General features: G+C 39.5%; 1 protein-coding gene and 1 pseudogene across 1 annotated transcript in view; both read left to right on the plus strand.

Moving 5' to 3' along the window:
* LOC122118339 (calcium-activated chloride channel regulator 1-like) overlaps nucleotides 1–467 on the plus strand; it is a 38941-nt gene extending 38474 nt beyond the window's left edge. The window contains exon 7 of the mRNA XM_042692299.1: nucleotides 154–467. Within this exon, the coding sequence (XP_042548233.1) occupies nucleotides 154–467 (314 nt within the window). The remainder of the gene's footprint in view (nucleotides 1–153) is intronic.
* A 2109-nt stretch (nucleotides 468–2576) lies between these two features.
* LOC122118340 overlaps nucleotides 2577–12028 on the plus strand; it is a 30449-nt pseudogene continuing 20997 nt past the window's right edge.

Here is a 12028-nt window from a genome sequence, read left to right on the forward strand (position 1 = left end):
AATACATTTTAAAAACCTGGTGTACTTGTTAAAATAAGAACAATGGTATAACCAGACAAATGCTGTCTCTGGCATTCTCTAAAAAATAGTGAGCATCTGATTGGTACCCACCAGGCAACGTGCCTGCAGTGACCCATCCTTTCTGTGTTTCAGCTGCCAACTATACCATAAGAAGTAAGTCTTCCCAGGAGCTCCAACATGATTTTTACCATGCTGCTGATCTGACATCTAAGGAGGCTGGCTCTGAAGAAACATTTGGATTTAAAGCAGAATGTTTTAAAGTAGAGAATGGCATCGAGATCTTCATTGCAACCAAAGGCAACAATGAATCTCATCTCATCTCAGAAGTTAAACTATCAATTAGGTTCACTGCTCCCCAAGATTCCAGCATCCCTGCTCTGGGGATCAATATTTCTGCATCCAGTTTGGCTATTTGGGGGTTGGCTATGATTTTGTCTGTAATTTAACCTAGAGAATGTTTTACAAAGAAATTATGATTTTATTTGTAATGTAAACTAGAGAGTGTTTTAGAAAGGAAATTATGATTTTATCTGTAATTTAAACTAGAGAATAATTTAGAATGGAAATTCAGTGTCATAAATATTTAGTAAGTACATTTAATTTAGTACAAAAATTCCATTTCCTATTCACTTAATATCAATTAGTTTATTAAATGTATATCAAAATATTTTCTGTCTTTACACAATCTATTCCTTCACTTGGTTGATTGTGTTCTTTTTGCCATTGTTCGGTTTGCTTTCTTTTCTTACTATTCTGAGTGTTAAACCCAAGTTTGGCAAGAGCTCTACCACTCTTTGATTTTCAACATTAAAGATGTGGACGGAAGGGAACTTTACTGCATTGTTGGTGGGAGCGTAAACTTGTTCAACTACTTTGGAAAGTAGTGTGGAGGTTCCTCAAAAGACTCCACATGGAGCTCTCCTATGACCCAGCAATCCCACTTTTGGGCATTTACTCGAATGATCACAAACAAGACCATACTAAAGCTAGCAGCACAGCTATGTTTATTGTAGCATTATTTACCATCGCTAAGATATGGAACCAACCCGGATGCCCCTCAGTAGATAATGCATCAAGAAAATGTGGTTAATATCCACAATGGAATTCTATGCTTCCATCAGAGAAAGAATGACATTGCCCCATTTGTTAGGAAATGGAAAGACTTGGAAAAATTATATTAAGTGAAGTAAGCCAGGCCCAAAGAAACATAGGTCCCAGGGTTTCCCTTATTTGCAATAACTAGTATATGCCTGAGACAAACAGAAAAGGTCAGATAAGATGGTATTAGGTGAAATGAACCCCAAGATAAGGACACAAGCGGTTATTTTTCTTTCTACTCTTTCTAATATATTTAGAAAGTGATGGTTTTGTTGCTTTTTATGACCCTCCCCCACGGTATAATCCTTGTTTTAACGGTATTTGATGTTAGTATAATTTGGGGAGGAGAAGGGAAAAAACCAAATTGTTTAATTAGTGATACAGTTGACCGATTGAAACAATGAGATGTCCAAAATGCTATAATAAGGCGATAGTAGGCGTGGTGATGGGAGGGCAGGGATGGTTGGAGAAAGAGGAGGCAGCAACAATGCTTGATAAGAAATGTACTTATTACATGTAATTGTAACCCCTCTGTATGATATTTTCACAATAAAAAAACTTATTGAAAAAAATGAGGATGTTTGTTTCTATTTATGGGCTTTTTAAGAAACATTTTTAGAGGATTCCACAAACTTATTTAATATATGAACCGAGTGAAATTTATACAAGGCATTTGAAAAATCTATGTTTAGACAGTAAAACTATAACATCCCTCATTAGATTATATTATCCCACAATAAATTATGAATGAATTATCCATGTTTACAAAGTGTATAATACAAAGAACTATAAAGAAATTTTCAATACACAATGACCTAATGTGGTAAGAAAAACAAATTTGTTTTTATAATGGAAAGGATCCTCTTCTGTAGAAATAGTCGACTATCACAATAGAGTTCTATATTTCTGCATGGACCATCCTTCAATCAAGAGTATTGTTAGTCTGCCTGAGTGATCAGCCCCCTTCTGCCTGTGTTAGTCCCTGCCAGAAAATCATATAGACATCCAGAAATCTTGCTGTGGCAGACAATGTTTAGGAAGATCTGCCTGTTCTCCAGAATTTATGGGTGACTCAGAAAGCAGAGGGGTACCCTGGGAGGGAGGGCATCATCAGGGAAGACAAAGGGAAGTCCCTGTCTGAAATGAGAGAAGTAAAGGTTGATTTAAAGGACAGTTAAAATATGATGGGATGAGGTGGTGGCTCAGTGGTAGAGCGCTTGCCTTGCATGCATGAGGCCCTGGGTTTGATTCCTCAGCACCACATAAGCAAAAAGAAAAAAAGCCAGAATTGGCAATGTGGCTCAAGTGGTAGAGTGCTAGCCTTGAGCTGAAGAGCTGAGGGACAGCGCTCAGGCCCTGAGTTCAGGCCCCATGACCGGACCCCCCACCAAAAAAAAATATGTGAAAGGAGTGAAAAGTGAGTAAAGAGATAAATTTCAGGGGGCATGAAATCCACAATGACTCCTTGTAAATGTAAGTCCTGTTCCAGGTCTAACAGGTGGGTGAGGTTAATAGGTTCCTCAAAGGAGAGTAATTCCCCCCATAAAGTATAGAGGAGGAGCTAGAAGTAATCCAGAAAGGGATTTGTCAGGTCATGCACAAGATCAGTCAATGGAAGTGGGGGGGGGGGGAAATTGTCGGGAAAGAGGTGAAGTTACACATTGGTCAATGGAGGGCTGTGGCTGTTCTCTGTGGTCTGTGCTCTGGAATGGACTGATTGATCGCCTCCTGCTGAGGGGTCTGCAATTTCTACACAGATGGGTCAGACGGTTGAAATCTCTCAGTATTTTCCTGGCTGCTTTCTTTGAGTAGACTGGCTTTTGCAGGCTGGTGCCCCACGGATTTAGGCCGTAGCCCCTGAGTAATTTACCAGAGTGTCAACCTCATTAACTAGATCTTTTCCCAATATTTTTCCAATGTTTTAAGCAGACATGGGAGACGTGTGCCTATAACCATCTCTTCCAAGTGCAGTCTCTAACTTGCCTTGGCTAGTATTTGCTATTTAACCTTTTGGGCTTTTTCATTCTCTCCCATTGTACACCTTGAATGCTGTCTCTAAAGTCTCCACTGGGGTGTGAGGTGTCCCTTATCCAGTTTTTTTTTTTTTAATTTTTATTTTATTTTAATTGAGAACATACTGTACAGAGGGGTTACAATTACATGGGCAGGAAAATGCATACATTTCTTACCAAGCATTGCAGCCTCCTCCTTTGTTTACCCTTCACCTCCCTTCCCAGCCTCCCCCCTCCCCCCCTCCCAATCATACCCCTGCTCCCCCCCCCCCCACACCGACATTGTAAAGCTGGTTTTGACATGACATTTTGTACTTCTCATTGTTGCAACAGGTCCACCTGAATACTTAAACGACTTGTTTGTCCCCATCTCCTCCACAAGTTATACTGACATCAAATATAGTGAAAGCGGGGGTTACACTGTGGGGGAGGGACATACAAAGCAACAAAGAAATAATTTTATAAATGCGTTAGAAACACATGCATGAAAGAAACAAAAACATTAAAATACATATTTAAGGGTTCGTTTTCCTAACATCACATTATCTGACCTTTTCCGCTTGACTCATACCTATAGTAGATCTTATCCAGTTTTTTAAGGGTGGCCTTAATGTCTGAGGTACACTGGGAGAAAAATCAATCATTAATAATATTTTTATCTATATAAACTTATCTGCAATTGTTTCATTTCTTAGCATTTGACCAAATAAATATTGAGACAATTAGGGAATAAGCTACTTTGTAATACCTTTACCTAAGAAGGTGATAGTATTAGCAATGACTTAGAGAAGGCATACTCCCACTTTAGTGTACAAAAACACAAGACACTAAGTCCTTTCTCTAGGTGATCTGGGAAATTTGTACAGGTAAACATCTTCAGATTTATAGTGTTACAAACCTCTTCGCATAGGCCCTTGTTTTAATAGTGTCTCATTTATACTGTTAACCCTTTAGGGCAATGTGTTTTCTAATTTAACAACTGATTCTAGTGCTGGTGATGCTGAGAAGTATGCTGTTTGTTTGTTTTTGTTGTTTTGCCAGTACAGGGGCTTGAACTCAGAGGTTCATTCTCATTGTGTTTGCTTATTTGCTTGCTCAGCTGGATCCCTACAACTTCAGGCTTACATTTAGCCCAACTTTGTGTTGGTTAATTGGAGATGGCATTTTTTATGCGCTTGCTCAATCCTCCAGATCTCAGTCTCTTGAGGATTATAGCCACTATGTACTCTAATTTTTATACAGGTTTATTTTATTTTGAGCATCTCTATTCTAAAAGTAGATTGGATGGGGTTTTCTGTTAGAGGAGATATTTAAGTCATCATGAAAGCAAGAGCAAGATAAAGGGAGAAAAGGGATTCTTTTTTTTTTTGGTCGGCTGTGGGGCTTGAACTCTGGGCCTGGGCGCTGTCCCTCAGCTCTTCAGCTCAAGGCGAGCGCTCTACCACTGGAGCTACAGCGCCACTTCCGGTTTTCTGGTGGTTTATTGGAGATAGGAGTCTCACGGTCTCTCCTGCCCGGGCTGGCTTTGAACCACGATCCTCAGATCTCAGCCTCCTGAGTAGCTAGGATTACAGGCTTGAGCCACCAGCGCCTGGCAAGAAAAGAGATTCTTAAAGATCAGATACCCTGTCCTTTTTTTTTTTTACAATAAACATGGTTAAATGCTACCCCAAGAAACTTCATTTGTTTCTAGTAGGGACCCTTTGACCTAAACAGAGAGCTTACATAATATAAAATCGAGTAGGCAGAGAGCAATTCATTGCGCAGAGAAATAGTAAAAAATGGGTATTAAATTCTGTTTATAAAATGATAAGATAGAAATGTGAGGTGTTAAAATGTTTATTAAGCAAAAACAAATATCAATATGTACATATTTGTTAAATAGATACTTTGGTATCAAAACAATACAACAGACAGCAATTCAATAACATATTGTCCTGGCAGGATATAATGCGAGATATATTCTAGACACAAATGTGAAATACTGAGTCATGCTTATAGGAGCAAATGCTTATCTTAGAAAATATATGAATTTGTCTTTTAGTGTATCAAAACAACAAGAATAACATTTATTTCTACAAAAAGGTGTTGATTCTTTCAAGACTGATAGTGTCTACTACAGTTATGTTCCAGCCTATAACCCAAGAAATGGTAGATCTAGCTCAAAAGTATGGGCTCATGGACAAATGCACTCTGCCAGCAGAAACAACAAAAGAAAGAACTATTCCTCTATTTCTTATTCCTCCTATCTGGTCATGAACTCATAAAAATAATCTTAAAAGGTCCAGAAAGTTTTCTTACTAAAAAAAAATAGTTGTTCATCTGAATAACTGGGGATATTACAGTTTTCCATTTTATTCATTCATTTCCTTAACATAGAGATAAAGGTGTTTATATTGATTCCTAGGTGTGTATCACTTTTCATACACATTTTGATACATATTTCATTCTGAAATGAGCTATATATGGTGACTCATACCTCTGATTCCACAGTGACTCTAGAGATGGAAATGAGAAAGATCACTATTCAAGGCCAGCCTCAGCATAAAGTCACACTTCATTACATATAATAAGCTGGGTCATTCCAGTTACAAGAAGGCATGATGATACCCACAAGACAGCATTTTGGAAATGAACTTTACAATTTTGGATGGGGGTGGGAGGGAAAGAGGTGGGGAAGGAAGGAATAGTGGTAGAACAACAAGGGAAGGGGGAACAATGCTCAACAAGAAATGTCCTCATTGCCTTACTCATGCAACTGTAACCCCTCTGCACAGCCTCTTTACAATAAAATAAAATTTAAAAAAAGAGGCCTATGATCAAGACCAGCTGGGACAAAAGCATGAAATGCTATGTAAAATATTAAATGCTGTTAAATTTATTCGTCAATGTTTTATTTTTGTAACTAAATTTGAATTCTTATTTTTTTTTATTTTTATTTATTTTTTTTATTGTAAAGCTACTATACAGAGGGTTACAGTTACATGAGTGAGGTTATGAGTACACTTCCTCTTGAACATTGTTACCCCCTCCATTGTTTTCCCCCTACCATCCCCTCCCTCCCTCCCTTCCCCGAGGTTCTTTTTTTTTTTTTTTTGATTGTGATTAAATGATTACATAATTTCAAAGTCACAAGTTCATTCTAACTTCCCTGGAGCAGATTGTCTACCACAGTCTGTAATATATAACAGTGTTCACATGTTATATACCATATTTGTGATCAGCAGCATGAGGATATTTAGTAGTGGTTCAACCAGATGAGCGGGAGTTCTTTGTTTCTTAAGTCCTGTTAGTTTTGTCGTATCACCTAACCTTTTGGATTTAGCATCCACTTATCAGGGAGACCATGTACCGTTTGTCTCTTCGTTCTTGGCTTACCTCGCTCAACATGATTCCTTCTAGCTCCATCCATTTCCCTGCAAATGCCATTATTTTGTCATTTCTAATGGCTGCATAATATTCCATTGTGTATAGATACCACAATTTTTGGATCCATTCATCTGTGGTGGGGCATCTAGGTTGTTTCCATATCCTGGCTATTGCGAACAGTGCTGCAATAAACATGGAGGTGCACGTGTCCTTGTATATTGGTTCCTGTTGTTCAGGGTAGATGCCTAGAAGTGGTATGACTGGGTCGTAAGGGAGGTCAATCTTTAGCTTTCTAAGGACCCTCCAGACTGCTTTCCAAAGTGGTTGTATAAGTGTACATTCCCACCAGCAGTGTAACAGGGTTCCTCTTTCTCCACATCCCCTCCAGCATTTGTCATTGGCTGATTTGTGGATGTGGGACATTCTGACTGGGGTAAGGTGGTATCTCAGGGTTGTCTTTATTTGCATTTCCTTCACCACCAGGGATGATGAACATTTCCTCATGTGTTTCTTTGCCATTTTTATTTCTTCATTTGAGAAGTCCCTCTTTAGTTCCCTTGCCCATTTAGTAATTGGTTTGTTAGGTTTGGGAGGGATTAGTTTCTTGAGTTCCCTGTATATACAGGATGTTAACCCCTTGTCTGATATATTGCTGGTAAATATTTTTTCCCAATTAGTTGGTTGTCTTTCTAGCTTAGTTGCAATAGATTTAGCTGTGCAGAAGCTTTTTATTTTAAGGTAGTCCCATTTGTCGAGTCTCTCTCCAACTTGTTGTGACCCTGGGACTCTGTTCAGGAAGTTCCTTCCTGTGCCTATTAGTTCAAGTGTCTCTCCTACTCTGTCCTGTAGTAGTTTCAGAGATTCAGGTTTAATGTTAAGGTCTTTAATCCATTTTGAGTTGATGTTGGTGCATGGTGATAGGCTGGGGTCCACTTTTAGTTTTCTGCATGTGGCTGCCCAGTTTTCCCAGCACGAGCGGTTGAAGAGGCTGTGTTTCTTCCATTGTATGTCTTTGGCTCCTTTGTCGAATATCAGCTGGCTGTAGGCCTGTGGATTTATATCTGGATCTTCTATTCTGTTCCATTGGTCTTCGGGTCTGTTTTTGTGCCAGTACCATGCTGTCTTTGTGATTATAGCTCTGTAGTAGAGTTTGAAGTTCGGCATGGATAGCCCTCCCATATTGTCTTTATCCCCTAGAATTGTTTTGGCTATTCTAGGTCTTTTGTTGTTCCATATAAATTTTTGGACTGTTTTCTGTATTTCAGTGATGTACGTCATTGGGATTTTAATAGGAATTGCATTGAATTTGTATATTAGTTTTGGAAGTATCACCATCTTTACTATATTAAGTCGGCCTATCCAGGAGCATGGGAGGTCTTTCCATTTCCTAGTGTCTTCTGCAATTTCTTTCTTTAACTTTTTATAGTTCTCATTAAATAGTTCTTTTACATCTTTGGTTAGGTTAATTCCTAAATATTTTATTTTTTGGGAGGTTATTGTGAATGGGGTTGCTCCCTTTATTTCCCTCTCTTCCTGTACGTTATCAGTGTATAGGAAGGCAACTGATTTTTGTGGGTTTATTTTGTATCCTGCTATTTTGCCGAAGTGACTTATGATTTCTAAAAGTTTGGGGATGGATTTTTGGGATCGTGGAGGTATAGTATCATGTCGTCTGCAAAAAGGGATAGTTTCACTTCTTCTTTCCCTATGCGGATCCCTTTAATGTCTTTTTCTTGCCTTATTGCCCTGGCTAAGGGTTCTAAGACTATGTTGAAGAGGAGTGGAGACAGTGGACATCCTTGCCTTGTTCCTGTTTTTAGGAGAATTGGTTGTAGCTTTTCCCCATTAAGTATAATATTGGCTATTGGTCTGTCATAAATGGCTTTTATTGTTTTAAGAAATGTTCCTTCTATTCCTATTTTCTCCAGAGCTTTTAGCATGAATGAATGTTGAATTTTATCAAAGGCCTTTTCTGCATCTGTGGCGATAATCATGTGATTCTTGACCTTGGCTCTGTTGATATGCTGGATTACATTTATTGACTTACGTATGTTAAACCATCCCTGTGTCTCTGGGATGAAGCCTACCTGATCATAGTGTATTATTTTTTTAATGTGTTTCTGGGTTCTGTTAGCTAGAATCTTGTTAAGGATCTTTGCATCTGTGTTCATCAAGGAGATTGGCCTGTAATTCTCCTTTTTGGTTGGGTCTTTGCCTGGTTTGGGGATGAGTGTGATATTGGCTTCGTAGAATGAGTTTGGGATAGCTCCCTCCTTCTCTGTTTCTCTGAAGAGCTTGAGGAGTATGGGTATTAGTTCTTCTTTAAAGGTCTTATAGAATTCTGCTGTGAATCCATCTGGTCCTGGGCTTTTTTTTGTTGGAAGACTTTTGATAGCTTCCTGTATCTCATTATAGGATATTGGCTTATTTAATTGGTTAACTTCTTCTTTGCTCAGTTTGGGTAACTTGTATTTCTCTAAAAATGCATCCATTTCCGCCAGATTTTCTTCCTTTAGAGAGTATAGCTTTTGAAAGTAGTCTGTTAGAATTGTTTGGATATCTTGGGTACGTGTTGTGATGTTTCCCGTGGCATCCCTAATCCTATTAATATGGGTTTCCTCTCTTCTTTTTTTAATTAATCTTGCCAACGGGCCATCAATTTTGTTTATTTTTTCAAAGAACCAGCTTTTTGTTTGGTTTATTTTGGTTATGGTTTTCTGATTTTCTAATTGGTTAATCTCTGCTCTCAATTTGGTTATCTGGCTTCGTCTAGTAGCTTTAGGTCCCATTTTTTCTTGTTTTTCTAGCTGTTTTAGTTGCAACATGAGATTATTTACTTGGTCTGCCTCCATTCTCTTGATGTGGGCACTGAGGGCAATAAATTTGCCCCTCAGGACTGCTTTTGCTGTGTCCCACAAGTTTCTTTGTGAGGTGTTTTCATTTTCATTGAGTTGTAGGAAATGCTTTATTTCTTCTCTGATCTCTTCTGTTACCCAGGCCTTGTTAAGGAGTGTGCTGTTCAATTTCCATGTATTAGAGAAATTTCTGCGGTATGCTTTGTTATTGAGAGCTAGCTTGATTCCACTGTGGTCAGATAGGATACAGGGGATTATGTCGATCCCTTTGTATTTGCTTAAGTTCCTTGCATGAACTATGATATGGTCTATTTTGGAGAAAGTTCCATGAGCTGCTGAGAAGAATGTGTACTGTGTTGTTTTAGGGTGAAATACTCGGTAGATGTCGGTTAATTCCGCTTGAAATATGGCCTCACTTAATTCGGTAGCTTCTTTGCCAATCCTCTGGTTGGTAGACCTGTCCTTTGGTGAGAGTGGCGTGTTAAAGTCTCCTAGTATTATCGTATTGGGATCTATTTTATTCTGTAAGTTTGAGAGCATTTGTTTAACATATCTGGGTGCACCGATATTTCGGGCATATAAGTTGATGATGGTTATATCCTCCTCTTGGATTGTTCCCTTTATTAATATGTAGTGTCCGTCCTTGTCTTTCTGTACTGATTTTAATGAAAAGTTTATTTTGTCAGATATCAGGATAGCTACACCTGCTTTCTTATTGGGGGAATTTGATTGGTAGATCCTTTTCTACCCCTTCACTCTGAGTTTGTTTGTATGTTTGGCTGAGAGGTGGGTCTCCTGAAGGCAACAGATGGGTGGGTCTTGTTTTCTGATCCAGTCCTCCATTCGTTTTCTTTTAATTGGCAAATTCAGCCCATTTATATTAAGAGAAAGTGTAGAGAGATGCATTGTTGTCCCTGCCATTCCGTTTTCCTAAGTTTTTCTTCTTTCCTTTCCTCCTGTGCTTGCTCAGTTAGACTTTGAGTAATGCCTGTTTGGGGCAGGTCCCAGTTCCTGGTTGCTTTCTTCAGATTGTGTCCCCCCTCTTAGAATTCCTTGTAATGCTGGCTTAATGTTTATGTATTCATTTAGTTTTTCTTTGCTATTAAAAGTTTTCAGTTCTCCATCGAATGTGAATGCTAGCTTTGCCGGGTGTATCAGTCTGGCTTGGCAGTTATTGGCTCTCAGGGCTCGTATGGTGCTTTCCCAGGCTTTTCTTGCATTCATTGTTTGTGTGGAGAGATCTGCAGTGATTCTAATTTTTTTCCCTTTGTAGTATAGCTCCTTCTTCATTTTTGCTGCATGCAGGATTGTTTCCTTATTATTCAGATCCATCATTTTTACTATAATGTGCCTAGAAGTGTTTCTCCTGGGATCTTGCTTGTTGGGTGTTCGATAAGCTTTTGTGATGTAGTTAAGATGGTCGTTTTTGAGGTGGGGAAAATTTTCATTGACTATCTTGTTAAATAGGTGTTGCATTCCCTTGCTCTGGAATTCCTCACCTTCGTCCACTCCGATTATGCGAAGGTTAAATTTTTTAGCATTATCTGCTTGCTCTTGAATTTCCCTTTGGTTTAATTTGAGTGATTTTTCCATATCTGTCACTTTTTGGTCCAGTTGGTGTATTCTGTCTTCTGTATCTGACACTCTACCTTCCATTTCATTCACTCTGTTGACCGTGGCTTCTATTGTGGTTTGCATGGTGGAAATGGATCCCTTTATGGATTCAATGTTGGTTCTCAGAGTACTGATCTCACCTCTCAATGAGGTGAGATCAGTATGCATTACCTCTAATTTGGCGTTTATCTCACTTCTTACTGAGGTTTGTGCAGCTTCTATTTTTGCATCCAACTTTTGTTTGATGTCCTGTATATCTTTTGATAGTTCATCCTTGTGCTTTTTCCATTTCTGATCCATTTCTCGCTTTATTTCTTGAGTCATTGCCTCCAGCAACCCTTGGATGTAGTTTTTGTCTTCCATTCCTGCTTTGCTCCCACTGGGGCTCTCCCCTGCGTGGCTGCTGGCTTTTGAGGTGAGCTTGCTGTCCTGGGTAGTGGTAAACCTTGTGATTTTTCTCTGTGATTTTCGCATGGGGGTTCAGGAGACTGCTCTTCAATCTTGTTTTGGTGTGTCTGTCTTTGCTTGGTTGCTGATTCTGTATTGGTAGAGAGAGTCTGTGCCTGATCTGGATTCTGTTGGGAGCCTATTTCCAGCTGCTATTCTGACTTACTTAGGATTCTCAGCTCTCTGCTGTAGCAATTCCCGCCTTTGGAAGGGTTGAGCAGCCTAGCCTGCTTGTGTTTGCTCCTGCGGGTGCTCTTGGGAAGATCAGATGCTCTGGATGCACTCTCCCAAATACTGGAGTCTGCTATGGGCTCCTGATGTGTTTTTGTTTGTTTGTTTGGGGCTGGTTGTGGGCTTGAACTCTAGGTTTGGGTGCTGTCCCTCAGCTCTTCAGCTCAGGGCTGGCACCCTACCATTTGAGCCACAGCCCCACTTCTGACCCTTTTTGCTTTGTTCAGGCGCCGGTCCCCGGGCCTGGTTCCAGCCCCAGCCTGGAGCGCGCTCGTTAGACCTGTGCTAATGTGTATACCACCTAGGTTATGCAGCCTGGAGGACACAGTTCAAATTTCTTCTACTGTTGGTAGTCTTGACCCAGGGGCGCTGTTCCTGGCT

The sequence above is a fragment of the Dipodomys spectabilis genome, unplaced genomic scaffold (assembly GCF_019054845.1).
Source record: "Dipodomys spectabilis isolate Male_0828 unplaced genomic scaffold, ASM1905484v1 ptg000148l, whole genome shotgun sequence".
Classification (NCBI taxonomy): Eukaryota; Metazoa; Chordata; class Mammalia; order Rodentia; family Heteromyidae; genus Dipodomys; species Dipodomys spectabilis.